Source organism: Punica granatum, chromosome 6 (genome assembly GCF_007655135.1).
Source record: "Punica granatum isolate Tunisia-2019 chromosome 6, ASM765513v2, whole genome shotgun sequence".
NCBI lineage: Eukaryota > Viridiplantae > Streptophyta > Magnoliopsida > Myrtales > Lythraceae > Punica > Punica granatum.
In genome coordinates, this window is record NC_045132.1 from 24367685 (window position 1) to 24385293 (window position 17609).

The 17609-nt window shown below is 41.8% G+C and overlaps 1 protein-coding gene and 1 long non-coding RNA gene across 2 annotated transcripts; one reads left to right on the top strand and one right to left on the bottom strand.

Annotated features, from left to right (window-relative positions):
- Positions 1-1777: 1777 nt before the first annotated feature.
- LOC116210630 (calpain-type cysteine protease DEK1) lies at positions 1778-16996 on the top strand. The gene is made up of 30 exons (XM_031544579.1): positions 1778-2407; positions 3558-3808; positions 4408-4587; positions 4707-4842; positions 5152-5282; positions 5392-5506; positions 5591-6599; positions 6745-6855; positions 7593-7651; positions 7737-7899; positions 8115-8388; positions 8780-8930; positions 9057-9168; positions 9277-9442; positions 9545-9615; positions 9728-9819; positions 9906-10068; positions 10196-10267; positions 11441-11815; positions 11907-12022; positions 12102-12399; positions 12480-12796; positions 12922-13276; positions 13589-13912; positions 13984-14088; positions 14213-14341; positions 14821-15201; positions 15329-15466; positions 15556-15792; positions 15984-16996. The coding sequence occupies exons 1-30, from the start codon at positions 2283-2285 to the stop codon at positions 16287-16289; spliced, it is 6462 nt and encodes a 2153-aa protein (XP_031400439.1). The 5' UTR covers positions 1778-2282; the 3' UTR covers positions 16290-16996.
- On the bottom strand, positions 16443-17485 carry LOC116210633. The gene is made up of 2 exons (XR_004157534.1): positions 17184-17485; positions 16443-17094 (listed from the first exon to the last, which is right to left on the bottom strand). It is a non-coding gene; the product is annotated as an uncharacterized LOC116210633 (long non-coding RNA).
- Between the last annotated feature and the right edge of the window lie 124 nt (positions 17486-17609).

The window sequence follows — 17609 nt, forward strand, 5'->3', positions numbered from 1 at the left end:
CCGTCGTCTGTGTTCTTGCTCTTCTGAGAAATCCATGTTTCTCGTTGACTAATTTGGTGATTGGAGCTCCATTCAAGTGGGTGACAGCTCTTATCTCATTTTTCTTCGAAGGTCACAATTACATTTTGAATTTTGCATCTTCTTGTCCCATGGAATCGAAAAGGTGTCCTCGAGAAAGAGGTAACTCGAATCCCGCTCCTAGGACGATACCTCGATCGTGGACTACTCGGGTCGCTTTCAGTCACCTGCTCACTCATTGTGCTGGAGGCGTACTATGCTACCATGAATATATGAAAATGGTCATCCCGAATGTATTGTACAGTCTGTTGTACTCAATCTCGCTCAACAGTCTATCCTTAGGAGCATCGTGCACACGCAGTTGCAGAAGCTGTTCGCTTTCATCTGCGAGGGAATGAAAACGATGTACTGATATCTTTCAGTTCAATATAAGATGGGCTAAGCTTGGATTCATGTAATTAACAGGGGAGAGAATGACTCGCAGTAGTTATCTATTGCCATCTGCCTAACCTTTGATAGAATCCCGGGACAATGGCTAGATTGGCGGTATCATTAAGGAACGGCTTAAGTCGTCTCTCAGTCCGGTCCTTCGGATATAAACGAAGGGGACATATTCCCCATCAAAATGTTCGATGGCTTAGGATCTGGAAAGCAGAGATCAACGCAAACTCGACCAGCCTTGGCGACAGCAGGGCCTAGAGATCTCCATGGATTCGAGGTTGAGGTGGGAATATGATCTGCAAGATGATCTTTTGGTGCCCATTACGTGTTCGAGGGCAAAGCGGATGGCCCCATGGGGGGGACAGGTTCTTTTGTTCAGATGCATAATGGTACGACAGCCAATTGCCATTGTCTCGCAAATAAACAATGATCAATTTGTCACCTTTAGCCATTTCAGTTACCGGTCCTTTTCCCTAATACTTTTTATTTATTTATATTTATATATTATCACTATCTTCGTGGTTGATTATCTTATGGTAAAATGTGGAAGAAAGGCCCATCCTTGAAAATTCCTTTGCCGCTCAACAAATCAATGTTGGATACCTATGGACATGCCTTCCACCTAATACTTCAAGACTGGTGAACAAAAAGCGTCATAGGCCAATTACGACGGTGGATTGCTGTAAATTTAAAGTCGACTCTATCGAGGTATGTATATGAAAATTTTCATTTTCACCTTATCCTGGCCAAGAAATAAAATGAGTGCGCGTAGATTATAGCTCGTGTCCGATATTTGTTTCGGTCGATAGGAATACAAAATTTTCGCTGTCTGCCCCCAAACCAAGTTTGCTAAAATGAGGCCCAAGAACCACCTTTTCATGAGAAAAAAAGTAATAGTTTTTTAAACAAAAAAATAACGAACATATAATTTATAGAGTGGGATCAAATTAATGCACATCTTTAACTGAAAAAAACCGCAAGACATTGTCAAAACGTTAACGTTAATTTATAATTATTAGAATTTAAATAAATTAATTAATAAATAAAAAGTATGTATGTCGTGAGACCTTTTGGATGCGTCCATGGAAGAAAAAACAGCAAATTTTGACGAACTCCGGACCAGAGCTCAGTGACGCCCGCCGCCACCTGATTGGTCCGTGGTTACCACGCGCCTCCGTGGAGACTGGGCCAAGCTCCATTGCAGACACAGAGGTAGCTTTTTTTTGTTCTTGTTTTTTTTTTTTTTTTTCTTACAGCCTTTTTTTTCCTGCTTAGCGCTCTCTTCTTTTCTCCGTCTCTCTCTAATAGACCGGCTCTCCTTTCACCATCACCCTCCCTCCCTCTCTCTCTCTCTAAAAAAGGGACCTCTTTTACTGGCACAGTTCACACGGGGTAGGGTTTTAATCTTTACTCTCTCTCTCTCTCTGAGCTGAAACAAGACAATCGGAGGAGCTGAAGTGGAAGATAGAACGAAACCCTAACCCTAGAACTTCCCGGTCCTCCATGTCCGGCTTGACTTCCTGCAGCTCAAAACCCTTGCTCCTGAGCTGAGCCATGTGTACATTGACTTGCCTGCTCTAGCTGTTGACCCCCCCCAATTTCCATGCTCATACTGACCCATTTGCCTGAATTTCACGTCATGCTGCTCCCACCCCCACCCCAGGAGGTGAGCAGCTGAGCATCCCCTTCTTCCCTGCCCTGCATTGCTGTTTCCTGCTAGGGTTACCTGCTCTCGTGCTGGAGGTGTTCAGAGCTCTGTTGGGTTCTTAACTCGGGTGTGTTATGGAATTATTGGCCTCTCGGAGCAGTTGAGAGCTGAAGCCATGGAAGGGGACGAGAAAAACCTGGTCCTGGCATGTGTAATTTCTGGGACCCTTTTTGCGATTTTGGGTTCGGGTTCATTTTCGATCCTCTGGGCAGTGAATTGGCGACCGTGGAGGATTTACAGGTGAATTTCGTACGACCTCTATTACTGTTTCTTAGGTTGCTATCATCTTTATTGGGATGAAGGAGTTGTTCTGCTGCTGAATTTCTTTTATGCGATCCGTTGATAGGTCCGGATTTCTATTTGCAAGCACTTAAATTCGCGGGGAAAATTGTTGGATTGCTAGAAATGTGCTTTAGTTGCATAATCTATTGAAAAACTGTGGGTGAAATTTAACCTGCTTTAGGATGTGTAGTTTACTGGTTAGGCAGTCAGAGAATGATACTCCCGGTGCATTTTCCATTAGTATGTGGTGGAACAGTAGTCTTCTGAGTGGCTTAATTTAATGGGGCGACAGTTCTTTCCTGTTCTTGTCCGTTTTTAAATTCCCTCTCTGTTTTCAGGAGCCAGCTTTTAGTGGTTAGATTGTATTGCATTTTGATTTTGGTATCCTGGGGTGGATCCGTGTTTTCCTCAGCAGCACTTCATTATATTCAAATGCTCATATCAATGATCACTGTATCTCAATTGTGCGGGAAAACTATTAGTGCATTGTGAAATATATAGGTCTAGTGCTAAGCTGTCAGGATTTAGTGTGGAAGCAGGCGAACTAGCTATAATATGGAAAACTTCTGGTGCATTTTGGCTGCGTAGTAGTTTCCATAAATGGCATTATTATGGGCAAGTATTTGATATTCTCACTTTTACCATGTCTAAGCGCATAACTCATGCACAGTGAGAATAATACATAGCTATATATTCTTAATATTAGAATTGCAGCATGAAGATTAGGAAGTAGTCACGTGACAATCCCTGGACGCTACTCTTCTAATTTTTCTAGGACGCTTTTCAAATTGTTGATTTTCTTATTAATTAGTTTTGTAGCTTGCATGTGCTATTCAAGGGACAGCGAATTTCAATGCATTGCATGTGACGCAAATCTGCTTATTGCCAAGCCAATGAACTAAATGTTTGTTGGTAGTGACATAGGGAACTTAAATAGTAAGCTCGAATACATGCTTAACAAGCTTGATGGCCATCTAGGGGAAGGGAAGATAGGAAGCTCTAGCTTGACCTTTATAATTTCGAACTACAATAAAGAAGTATTGTTTTTCTTGGTTATCTATTGTTGGCATTGCATTTCCTTAAACATCAAATTTGTTTTGCTTTTCAGTTGGATCTTTGCCAGAAAATGGCCTGCTGTTCTGAAAGGGCCCCAGCTGGGTATGCTATGCGGATTTCTTTCTTTGTCTGCGTGGATGATTGTTTTGTCTCCCATTCTGGTTATTATCATATGGGGATGCTGGTTAACTGTGATACTGGGTCGAGATTTGGTTGGTTTGGCTGTTATAATGGCGGGCTCTGCTCTTTTGTTGGCCTTCTATTCAATCATGCTTTGGTGGAGAACCCAGTGGCAAAGCTCAAGTACGTATTCTTCACATAATGCATCAAACTGAACTTCACTAATTTCTTTCTTAGAGAATTATGTCTTATTTTAATTATGCCCAAGGATATTTTATTAGATAGCCATTTACTATTTTCACCTTTAGTTATGGCAGAAATGATATTCTTCAATCATCAAGCACCTTTTGATGCCTTAGTAAAATATATGTACAATACAAATATTTAAGGCGGCCTTGCAAAATTGTTGGAGTTGGCATTTATTATGTAATTCTTTGTCTAATTGGATCTGCCTACTTTCAGTATACTGATATTATGAAAGAATTATCATAAACAGCAGAAGCAGATGGATATAGGCAAAAAGGCTGATGATTGATTTAGCAATCAGGAATGAAATAGGATGCTTAACTGGGAACTTGAGATTTTCTTTATCAACATATACATTTTGTTTATCAGTTATGCTTGTACCGTATTCTTACATATACCGGTGGCATAGATAACTGAAGTGGGGGCAATATTTTGCTGGCAGCTGTTTCCTTGAGTTTGATTCTTTTCAGCACAACCTCTTATAAATGTACTTATATGCATGCGTTGTCATATTCATTCTTAATCTCGTATGACAGGGGCTGTTGCGCTTCTTCTCCTCTTGGCGGTTTCCCTACTTTGTGCATATGAGCTTTGTGCTGTGTATGTCACATCGAGTGGAGCATCAGTGGAATATTCCCCTTCTGGTTTCTTTTTTGGCGTATCGGCAGTTGCATTGGCTATCAACATGCTTTTTATATGCAGAATGGTCTTTAACGGTGAGCATCTCAGTTTGCATTGTGATGAAGAGTCAGTTGTTCAAAATTTCATATAATTTGTAACTATCCTCGAGTTTATGTTTTTCTCCTCCCTTATGCTCTTATAATTCTGTCTTCAGGAAATGGCTTAGATGTGGATGAGTATGTTCGGAGGGCTTATAAATTTGCATATTCTGATTGTATAGAAGTGGCTTCCATGTCATGTCCTCCAGAGCCACCAGATCCTAATGAGTTGTATCCTCGACAGTCCAGTAGGTGAGCCACTGAAATTCTCCTTGAATAGATACTGGACCTACAAGCTGCTTACTCCCCCCATCCCCAAAAGAAAGGAAAAGGATAAATTAGCTGTAAACCTATAAGGGGTCTTCTGAGGTTTGACTCTGTAGTCGTTCTTTATGATAGAATGCTGGGTAAAGATTAACGTTGAATTTGTAATTATACTGCTCACCATTATTCTACATTCTGCTTTGAGTAGATGAAAGAAAGGAGATGCTTTGACTGACTAGATGTATAATTATTTTGCTTAACTGGTTTCTTTGTATTTATCCTACTTGGTCCTTGCAGGGCTTCTCATCTTGGAATCCTCTATGCTGGCTCCATTCTAGTTCTGCTCGTGTACTCCATCTTGTATGGTTTGACTGCAAAGGAAGCTCCTTTACTTGGAGCTATTACATCAGCTGCCATTGTAATACTTGGTGCGTGATTCTTGAACTCTGTCATGAGTTGGGTGATTTCAGGCCTTTGTTATGGCCTATTCTGATGGTCTACCATTAGTAATTCCTTTATGGTCTTCTAATGACTCAGATTGGAATGTTGGGGCATGCTTGTATGGGTTTAAGCTTCTGAGGAGCCGCATATTGGCTCTTCTTGTTGCTGGGACATCCCGAGTTTTCCTCATCTGCTTCGGAGTTCATTACTGGTTTGTCCAAGTCCTACTGTTTCTATTCCATCATTTTTCATCACGTTGTTTTTCATTTGTTACAAATATTTGCTCATCCTTCAGGTACTTAGGGCATTGCATCAGTTATGCACTTGTGGCTTCAGTTCTGCTATGTGCAGCTGTTTCTCGTCATCTATCAGCTACGAATCCTTTAGAAGCTCGCAGAGACGCTCTACAGAGCACAGTGATTCGACTGAGAGAAGGTTTTCGAAGAAAAGAGCATAACAGTTCCTCTAGCTCTTCTGAAGGTTGTGGCTCAAGTATGAAGCGCAGTAGCAGTGTTGAAGCTGGTCATCTCGAAGCCACTTGCAGGGCTACAACACAGATCACTGGCGAAACAAATAACTGGAACAATGCTGTTTTCTGCCGTACTGGTAGTTCTCAGGAGGGAATTGTGAGTGATAAGAGCATTGATAGTGGGCGGCCAAGCTTAGCCCAGAGAAGTAGCTCATGCCGCTCTCTTGTTCAAGACACTGAAACAGGAGCTTACTTTGCTGATAAGAATATTGAGCCTAATAGCTCCCTGGTGGTTTGTTCTAGCAGCGGTCTTGAAAGCCAAGGGGGCGAGTCCAGCACATCTTCTACAAATCAGCACACGTTGGATCTGAACTTAGCTCTTGCATTTCAGGAGAGACTTAGCGATCCAAGGATCACGTCTATCTTGAAAAAGCGGGGAAAACAGGGTGATATTGAGCTGGCTAACTTACTGCAGAATAAAGGGTTGGATCCTAATTTCGCGATGATGTTGAAAGAGAAGAGCTTGGACCCCACTATCTTGGCTTTATTGCAGAGGAGTAGCCTCGATGCAGATAGAGATCACCGTGATAATACTGAAGCTGCAGACTCAAACAGTGTTGACAATGTTTTGCCTAATCAGATTTCCCTGTCTGAAGAACTGAGGCTTCGGGGCCTCGAAAGGTGGCTTCAGTTGTCTCGGTTTCTTCTGCACCACATAGCTGGCACACCAGAAAGGGCATGGGTCATTTTTAGTTTTCTCTTCATTCTTGAGACAACAATTGTGGGTGTTTTTCGTCCGAAGACAATTAAAATTATAGATACGACACACCAACAGGTAGGAGGGGCTCAATATTCTTGAACTTTTTTACTACCTCTTTGTGACTTGTCGTGCTAATTGTTAATGCTCCAAATCAACATCCTAATGGGGAATACAAAGTTGAATTAATACCACTGGTTGTCTTTGGGGTCATACCTTGCAGTTTGAGTTTGGCATTGCTGTACTTCTACTGTCGTTGGTTGCCTGTTCTATAATGGCTTTCCTTCGGTCCCTTCAAGCGGAAGAACTTGCCATGACTTCTAAACCATTGAAGGTACTGACACATTCTTCTAGCATATGTTATAATTGTGGTTTTTGCAATGGATGCTTTTTACAATTTTGTTATGAACTTATTTGAGGAGTGGCGTGTAATTTCTTGCATGGATTTGTCTTGGTGGGTTATTCAGTTTTGTTTCTTCATTATTCAACTGATTAAATGAAGTATAATGTCGAAATTGTAGTGTGTTTGGTTTTGGAATAATTGTTTTTACTCTACTCCACTTTAACGCCACTCATCTTCAATTCAACAACACAATTATTACTTTTCCTTTTTTCTTCATTTTTTAAAATCTTAACTTCTATTTAATTCAATTTTTAATACTAAATTCTCTCAACTATTAATTACTTTTTCCCACTTTTTTCCATAACACAATCATTACTTTTTTATTTTTTTCCCTCCACCTTATTATTACAACCCAATTAAATATATATATGTATACATAGTTGGAATGGAGTTGAGTTAAACTCAACTCCATTTCCAAACAAATGCGTAACAACTGATCTAGCGCTTCTCCGGATGGGGAAGAACTTATTGTAATTGTTAACCTTGTTATTGCAACTCGAGGGATCTGTGGATGCCCATCATGTGGCTGGAGTTATTGATGCCCTCAAATGGGCAAATTTCACTCTTATTGATACGGAAATCTTCAGGGACTGTTGAGCTCTCTCACAGACATCTTGAAAGTTGGGAGGCATGATTTATATAAGCAAATTTTTTTTCATTTTTTACAGTATGGTTCTGTCGCTTGGATTCTTAGCACTTGCGTTGGATTGCTGCTTTCATTCTTAAGGTAAGGCTTTTAATATCATTTTGATATTGAGTTACTTACCACATTTGGATTTTTGCATACTGAGATGTAGTAATTTTCTTTCCAGCAAGTCTTCGGTTCTACTTGGATTATCGTTGACAGTCCCTCTCATGGTAGTATGCCTTTCTATTGCCATTCCCATATGGATCCACAATGGCTATCAGTTTTGGGTTCCTCGTGAGCAAAATGCGGACCTTCCAGGAAATCACCGAGCCCCTGGGAAAAAGGAGGTATATGTTATTTCCAATTTTTTTGACCTCCTCTGAACATGTTTTGACTTTGAACATAAGGATGTAATCTGCCCCCCCCTCTCCCAATATATAGGTTTCGAGCTTTAGTAATTCCATGGAACTTGCATGGTTGAGAATCACCCTCTTATTAGTGATTCCACTCCACATGCAACTGATCTTTTATCAAACTTACAGTGAAGTTTTGCTGTCTCTAGGTAATTCTTCTAGTCATTTCCATATCGCTATTTGCTCTATCAGTGGTGGGTCTGGGCGCAATCGTTTCAGCCAAGCCATTGGATGATTTGAGATACAAGGGATGGACTGGTGGTGGAGAAACCTTTAGCTCTCCATATGCTTCATCAGTTTACCTGGGGTGGGCCATGGCCTCTGCAATTGCTCTAATCGTAACTGGTGTTCTTCCTATTGTATCGTGGTTTGCCACATATCGTTTCTCCCTCTCTTCTGCTATATGTATTGGGATATTCACAGGTACTTTTTCTGCCCCCGATGGTCCCTTTTGTTACTTTGCATAATTTTTACTCAAGGATGGATATTTTCTTTAGACGGTATCACTTGGTACCCAAAAGCCCATGGAAATGGCCAAGGTGTCTTCATGAGTCATTTGGTTTTTGTCCAACCGTTAAGAAGTAATATTAGTAAAACATATTGAAATATAAGTAATGAGTTTAAGGTACAGGGGCTGGTTGAAAAAGAAATAGGCAGTTCAATTGGTTCTTTTGCAGACGGTTTCTGGAAATTATGCTCCTTTTTTGCCTCAGATTGTTGGGGGGTTTTTAATAACCTTTTTTTCACTACTTTTCAACTCTCTAAAAGATGGATTGACATTTTCTATGATTGTGGTGCTGTAATATGTCTCCAGCCATCCTTGTGGCATTCTGTGGTGTATCCTACTTGGAGGTTGTGAAGTCGAGAGATAACCAAGTTCCAACCAATGGCGACTTTCTTGCGGCTTTACTTCCTTTACTGTGCATTCCTGCAGTTCTAGCACTTTCTTCAGGTTTATATAAATGGTGAGATGGCTAAATAGCTCGGAGAATTTGCATTCTAAAACTGAGATTTTAAATTTGATATTGGATTCTATGGTAATATTGTTACTTTTTTTTTTATTATAAATTCTCTACTTGTTTATTGCTCAGGAAAGATGATAATTGGAGACTTTCTCAAGGTGTGTTCGTGTTTGTGAGCATAGGCCTCCTTCTTCTGCTAGGCGCAATATCAGCTGTCATCGTTGTGATCAGACCTTGGACTGTATGTGGAGCTCCCATTTTTTTTAATTATCTAGATTTTTTTAAATATCTTCTTTTAGCTGTTTTATCTAGATTTCTATCTAATGAATCCTTTTCTTCATTGCAACAGATTGGAGCAGCGTTTCTCCTAGTTCTTCTTTTCATCGTGCTTGCTATTGGTGTCATACACCACTGGGCCTCAAACAATTTCTACTTGACGAGGACACAGATGTTCTTAGTGTGCTTCCTTGCTTTTCTTTTGGCTTTGGCTGCGTTTCTTGTTGGGTGGTTTGAAGGTGATTATAGAGTTGATCATCAGTTTATCTCGTCTTTCAAGTTTTTTTCCCCTTGGTCACCATCTTTGTCTTATAGAAAATATCTTTTTCTTCTCAATTCAGAGACACCCTTTGCTGGAGCATCTGTTGGGTACTTTTCCTTCTTGTTTCTTCTCGGTGGAAGAGCCTTGACTGTGAGCTGCCTCTCTTTATTCAAGTCAATTTTTTTATTTACCACTTTCCATTCCCTAGTTCAAGGCTTGTGTCTATTGTAGTATGAATTTAACTTTGCGCTTTTCTTGGCAGGTTCTTCTTTCACCACCTATTGTAGTCTATTCTCCTAGGGTGCTTCCTGTATATGTTTATGATGCGCATGCTGATAGTGGGAAGAATGTTAGGTATGTCTTATACTTACGTTTCTTCATCTTCAGTTGTCCATTGATTTCAGTCATTTTTTTTCTAACACACCTGCATGCTTCTGCAGTGTTGCTTTTCTTGTGCTTTATGGGATTGCATTGGCAATTGAGGGCTGGGGTGTTGTTGCTAGCTTGAAGATTTATCCACCGTTTGCTGGTGCTGCAGTTTCGGCTGTTACTCTTGTTGTAGCCTTTGGATTTGCTGTTTCTCGTCCATGTTTAACTCTAGAGGTTTGCTTCCTATACTTTTCTTGTGTAGAGAATGCATACTAGTTTGACTTGGAATTATATGGCTAATGAATGCTCTATACAGTTATATTTAAATTTCTGTTCATTAGATGCCAACTTTTATTTCCAGATGATGGAGGATGCTGTTCAATTCCTCAGTAAGGAGACAATTGTTCAGGCAATCGCTCGATCTGCAACTAAGGTATTGTAAATTTCTTTCTGAGTGCTACTTAAGTTATTGGCATCTCTTGGAAACACTGCCATAAATTAATGCTACTTATTTTTTAGATAAGTATTGGTATTTCCATTCATTCAATCAAAAAATATTTACAATGTTTTCCAACACCAAATCGAGCCCTACAAACAGGGCCGAACCATCAAAACTACTGGAAACAACAAAAATGAACTCTATTTAATGGCTCACGGCCCAACTTGTTAGCTAACTTAAACCTGATCTCAGGTAAAAGTAAAAGCCTTTTCTTTATGCTGTCCATGATCTTCACCAAACAAGGAACTGAGCAAATGGTCTTCCTGAAAACCCTCTCATTCCTCTCCTGCCATAGACAATATACATAATGCGCCCGCAAGAGTTTCAAAGTGATGGTGTCCAACCTTCCTTAGAGCGAGAGAACCCAGCTAGATTCGGTGTTCCAATCTACAGCAGGCCTGCAAATCTCCAACCTGGACATCCCACTCATCCATATAAAACTTGTAACAGGGCAAGAGAAAAATTAGTGGTCCCTTGTTTTGGTACATCTCCCACAAAATTCACTTTCCCCATCTTGCGCAACATTCCAAAGGACAAGCTTATCTTTTATTGTAAGCTTATCCAGCCAAACCATCCAACAAATAGATGCCACTCGAGGCAAATTACCATGAAACCAGACTGCGCTGCTCCAACTAACCTCATCACCTCTAGGCCTCAAAATGCTTCAAGCACTCGCTATGGAGAACAGTCCCAAGCTTGCTGGCTTCTAGACCACCATATCCCTTGCTACAAAAGTGATCTGCATAGCCAAGGAATGAATGATAGGGGATTGCAGGTCCTTGCTATGAGGCCACTGCCAGACCCCTTCTTTAAGCACCGTAGCAACCATAGCCATCCTCGGGATAGTGGGAAAACAAAGAAGCCCTTTATAACAAAAGTTGATCAAAGCCCTTTATCAAAGGATCAAAGGACCTATTTGGGCAGATTTAATCAGTCATTCTAAGCCCTGTCTTTGTATCTGCATGGGTTATTTTTTGTCATACTGATCATAGACTATATGTGTTGTCCTTGATGCTCAGAAGTAACACAACACCCTAGTTGAACAATACAATTATTTATTAATTGGTTATTTGCAAGAATGTTGTGATTTATTTTACTGCCTCGCAGACTAGAAATGCTCTATCAGGCACTTATTCAGCCCCACAGAGGTCTGCCAGTTCTGCAGCACTTTTAGTTGGAGATCCGACAGTTATGCGTGATAGGGCTGGGAACTTTGTCCTTCCTAGAGCTGATGTCATGAAATTGCGGGATCGTCTCAGAAATGAGGAGCTAGTTACAGGATCTTTCTTCTATAAGATGAGATATCGAACTTTCCGCCATGACCGAGTTGGTGATGTTGATTACAGACGAGAAATGTGCGCTCACGCACGAATTCTAGCTCTCGAAGAGGCTATTGATACCGAATGGGTTTATATGTGGGACAAATTTGGAGGCTATTTGCTTCTATTGCTTGGTTTGACCGCGAAGGCTGAGAGAGTACAGGTAATGGAGGAACTACTTTTTGTTAGTCCTTGTCATGTATTATTTTGGAAATGACTGGCATTGATTCTCTTTTGTATCTACGGTGTTGTAGGATGAAGTTCGTTTAAGACTCTTTCTTGATAGCATTGGGTTTTCTGATCTGAGTGCTAAGAAGATTAAGAAGTGGATGCCTGAGGATCGCAGACAATTTGAAATTATTCAGGAGAGGTATCTAAGTTCTGGTGATCACATTCTCTATCACCCTTTCTCCAATTCTTAATCTACTTCTGTTTTTCTGCTGATGCAGCTATATGCGGGAGAAGGAGATGGAAGAGGAGATGTTGATGCAGCGACGAGAAGAGGAGGGCAGGGGCAAGGAAAGAAGAAAAGCTTTGCTAGAGAAAGAAGAACGCAAATGGAAGGAGATTGAAGCGTCTCTTATATCATTAATACCTAATGCTGGGAACAGGGAGGCGGCAGCAATGGCTGCTGCAGTTCGTGCTGTTGGAGGAGATTCTGTTCTCGATGATTCTTTCGCACGAGAAAGAGTTTCTAACATTGCCCGTCGTATACGAGCCACTCAATTGGCTAGACGAGCCCTTCAGGTAAGATTATAGTATCTCGTTCTTAATTGCTGGAGTTTATGTTGTCATTAAGATTGTAATGCTAATATTAATGTTGACAGACTGGAATTGCTGGTGCTGTCTGCATCCTTGACGACGAACCGACCACAAGTGGGAGACACTGTGGTCAGATTGATCCTAGTATATGTGCTAGTCACAAGGTTAGCTTCTCCTTTGCTGTAATGATCCAGCCTGAGTCTGGCCCAGTTTGTCTTTTGGGCACTGAGTTTCAGAAGAAAGTATGTTGGGAGATTGTTGTGGCTGGTTCAGAACAAGGCATAGAGGCGGGACAAGTCGGGCTTCGATTTATCTGTAAGGGCGACAAGACCACTATGGCAAAGGATTGGAGCATCAGTGCAACTAGTATTGCTGATGGAAGGTTTAGCTCCTTGTTCCTTGTTTCTTTTTTGGCAACTAACTGGAACCCTGTGCTACTGAAAGGAGATCCTCCTTGAATAATATCACCCTAATATCGTATTCTATGGCTATGTAATTCCATCACAGGTGGCACTTAGTTACAGTAACTATAGATGCTGATATTGGAGAGGCGACGTGTTACCTAGATGGTGGTTTTGATGGGGACCATACGGGTTTGCCATCAGCCGGGGGGAACAGCATACTGGAAGAGGGGACAGAAGTTTGGATTGGTGTCAAACCTCCAATAGATTTAGACGCTTTTGGGAGATCAGATAGTGAGGGAGCTGAACCTAAGATGCATATAATGGACGTTTTTCTCTGGGGTCGGTGTTTAACAGAGGACGAGGTTGCGGCCCTTCATACTGCCGTTGGAGGCTCAATTGAACTCAGCACCGTGGACTTCCGTGATGATACTTGGCAATGGGCAGACTCTCCCTCCCGAGTAAGTGGCAGAGCTAGCATAGTTGTGAATAAAAATGGGCAGCGAGTCTGCACATCGGTCTGATAGACCTCTTTAGCACTGAAGCTGGACCTACCTGCCCAGATCTTTCTCAACCCTGGCACCCATATGACGGTTTTAGATCCTTTTGTAATTCCGATAAATAGAATCATTCTTGCAGTTTCAACTCATGACCCATAAATCTATGCCTTGCCTTAGTTGCTTATCAATATGGTCTAGTTTGAGAACCATTATAGTTGCAGCTTACTGTACAATGACTAAAGTTTGAACCTCTCTTTTTTATGATTCACTTAGGTTGACGAATGGGATAGTGACCCTGCCGATGTGGACCTATGCGAAAGGGATGATGTGGACTGGGACGGACAATATTCCAGTGGGAGGAAGAGGAGGACAGAACGCGATGGTGGGGTGGCTGTTGACATGGATTCTTTTACGAGGAGGTTTAGGAAACCAAGGATGGAGACACAGGAAGAGATCAATCAGAGGATGCTATCAGTTGAATTAGCAGTCAAGGAAGCTCTGACTGCAAGAGGTGAATCTCATTTTACTGACCAAGAATTTCCTCCCAACGATCAATCTCTGTTTGTGGATCCTGAGAATGCCCCGCCAAAGTTGCAGGTAATGTTTTCCCCTGTTACAGATGTCTTTCTTCAGCATTTGGCTGTGGCTTACATTATCAATTAATCTAGGTCGTCTCTGAGTGGATGAGGCCTACCGATATAATAAGAGAGGGCCGCTTAGATTGTCGACCTTGCTTATTCTCAGGAGCTGCCAACCCATCTGATGTCTGTCAGGTTTGATTTCAAATGCTTAACGATGAATTTCATGACTTGGGACGAATTTTTCTTAATAGCAACTGTTTATTTTTCTTAAATATAATTATTTTGTTTTTCCTAAAATGATTGAACTGTTGAATAGGGGCGGTTGGGTGACTGTTGGTTCCTGAGTGCGGTTGCTGTCTTAACTGAAGTTTCACGTATATCGGAAGTGATTATTACACCAGACTATAACGAAGAAGGAATTTACACCGTCCGCTTCTGCATTCAGGTAAAATTCTCCGCGCCAACTTTTTCCATAAATCATCTAAGCTTAGAGTAATTAATTACTGATGAGAGCTTTTAATTTGAGCTTTTGAGATGTGCCATTACTGTGACTATCGCTTGCACCCGTGCTATACGCGGGTGGTAAACTAACTAAAATTACATTAAAATTTTCTAAGGAGAACAAAGAAAATTATATTAAAATGAAATAAAAACCTAAAAGCAATGGAAGGTGGGGCTTAGAAGAAGCGGAAAAAGGAAAAGGGGAAGTTGGTCGCATGGCATAAGGAGAGGAGAGGGAAGAATGTTGCGTGGAGTTACAGTTTTGTCCCTATGTTTGATATGATATTTTTCTTCTCTTCGATATGATTAGAGTTATTACGGTAACTCAGTAACATCACTGCTAAAATAACTAGCCAGGGACACCAGGGATTTACTTTGTATAGTAGTGTAGATATATGATGCTTTGTATTTTGGATCTTATAGGGCGAGTGGGTCCCAGTAGTCGTGGATGATTGGATTCCTTGTGAATCACCGGGCAAACCAGCATTTGCCACCAGTAGGAAGGGCAATGAGCTCTGGGTGTCTATGCTAGAGAAAGCTTATGCTAAATTGCATGGGTCTTACGAGGCTCTAGAAGGCGGACTCGTTCAGGATGCGCTCGTGGACCTCACAGGAGGTGCTGGTGAGGAGATTGATATGAGAAGTGCCCAGGCCCAGATCGATCTTGCAAGCGGTAGGCTCTGGTCTCAATTATTGCGTTTCAAGGACGAGGGCTTTTTGCTCGGTGCTGGAAGCCCATCGGGATCTGATGTGCATGTTTCCTCAAGCGGCATTGTGCAAGGGCATGCTTACTCACTCTTGCAGGTCTCTGTTTGGAAATGACCTCTAAAGCAGTTCTAATGATTTTAATTCAGATACAAGTTTTAAAAGTCGGGTTGCGAAACAGCTCCAAACAATGCTGTACTCTTAACTGTTGTGAACCCTTGTTCAGGTAAGAGAAGTGGATGGTCACAAACTCGTGCAAATCCGAAATCCATGGGCCAATGAGGTTGAATGGAATGGTCCGTGGTCGGATTCTTCACCCGAATGGACAGATCGAATGAAGCACAAGTTGAAACATGTCCCGCAGGTTATTTTTGGCTCTATCACGTTTATCATTTTCTATACTTGCTTTCTATCAACGTGTCTAATCGCCTTGTCCTGATTCTTTTTGAGCAGTCAAAGGATGGGATATTTTGGATGTCTTGGCAAGACTTTCAGATACACTTCCGGTCAATATACGTGTGTCGGGTCTACCCCCCAGAGATGCGATACTCTGTTCACAGCCAATGGCGAGGATACAGTGCTGGTGGTTGTCAGGACTACGAAAGCTGGCATCAAAATCCGCAGTTCCGCCTCCGTGCCAATGGGTCTGATGCATCAATGCCGATTCATGTATTTATTACCCTGACTCAGGTATAAGTCGAACTCTTTAACTTACCGACTTTCCTGAAAGCTTGCGTTGGTCGGATGGGAAGGTGCACTAATAAGTATAAGCTCATAACATATACAATAATATAAACTCCAATATCAACAATTTAGGTTTTGATTTTGAATTGCGTCTCCACCTCTCAATTTTAATTTGGTGGTCAACATACTATGTGTAGGGTGTGAGTTTCTCGAGAACAGCTGCTGGATTCAGAAACTATCAATCAAGTCATGACTCGATGATGTTCTATATTGGAATGAGGATACTGAGGACCCGGGGCCGGCGAGCCGCCTACAACATCTACCTGCATGAATCAGTTGGTGGGACTGATTATGTGAACTCCCGAGAAATCTCGTGTGAGATGGTGCTCGATCCTGATCCCAAGGGTTATACAATAGTGCCCACAACTATACATCCCGGGGAAGAAGCACCCTTCGTTCTCTCAGTCTTCACCAAAGCATCGATAATCCTGGAAGCTCTGTAGGGCAAAACAGATAGATGACTTCTTGATTGCAATTACCATCCCCGAGCATTGATCAGGTCCGGTGCTGTTGAGGGGCACGTACAGGCATGCTTCTGAACCACAAATCTTGGCTCGTAGCAATGGAGTAAGTTGGAACCAGTGTTCACCGTGGGCTTTTTTTTCATGACAAATATCTAAGATGCCCGACTTATCCTTCTGTCCCTCTATTCTGTGATGTACCTCAACATCAAAATGTGGTTCAGTGCCATGGCATGGCCTCAGAGGTTGCCGAGATTCGAGCAATACTTGTCCTGGAGGTGCAGAAAGGCTCTACACGATGGCGATTCCTGCAGAGTTCAGCTTTGATTGTTAGAAAGGAAATGTCCTCTTTGGTCATCAAGTGGCGCTTGAGTTCTCGGCCTTGGGCCTCCCGTGAACCGTTTCCTAGGAGTTGGATCATAGGGTCATGCCACTGTCCATCGGGGGGGTTCTCGGGATCAGTTGTACATGAATGAGTAGCTGCAGAGGGTAAGATGTTTATGTTAACCCAAAAAGAATTAGGTCAAAATAGTCGGAAGGTTACAGGAAAATTAGTTTTAGGAATTTTTCTTGCTGTAGCTGATTTAAAGTGTATAGTTTCCAGCTGCGTCCTGTGAACAATCTCATTGTTCATACAATTTTCGGACTAGGAAATGTTTTAACACTTCTCACCCTTACACTTCCTCGTAGAACCTTCGACCAGATTTCTCATCAAGCAATGAAGAAACAAACTGACATTTCCTTGTTCTTGTCGACAGCATAAAGTAGTGGACTTTCGCAAGCAATCCTACGCGGTAACTTTCTCTGCAAGTTTAGTTCGTATCCTGTATTCGAGTAAGTTCCCATAAACGAAGAGCACTTGCGATCGAACCGTACCTGACTTCCAAACCCGATTTGCGAACCCTAAACGTAGAGAACTGCAGGCCCCTCTTCCATTTCCAGAGTTTCAGATGAAATTCATGGACCAAATCGGAGGGGAGAACGTTGGCTGCCATAAGAAACGACAATATGTGAGCGTTAATCTGCGTGGGGGGGGAGGAAAGGAAAGTCCTCGATGGGCTGCTGCTGAGCTGGCAATGTCCTCACGTGCTTCAGGCCTCACGCACGTGACCTTCGGGGGAAGCTCCGACTCTTTGGCTGGCGTCAGCCTTCAGCTTGTTGGAGGGAAAGCAACCGGGCCGTCCATTTCACATCGGAGCGTCCTCGTTGCCTTCACTGCTCTCATCCAATTGTAAAATAGAGAGATATAAAATAAATGCAAATATAATTAATTAAATAAAAAGGGAAAAAAAAAGAAAAAAG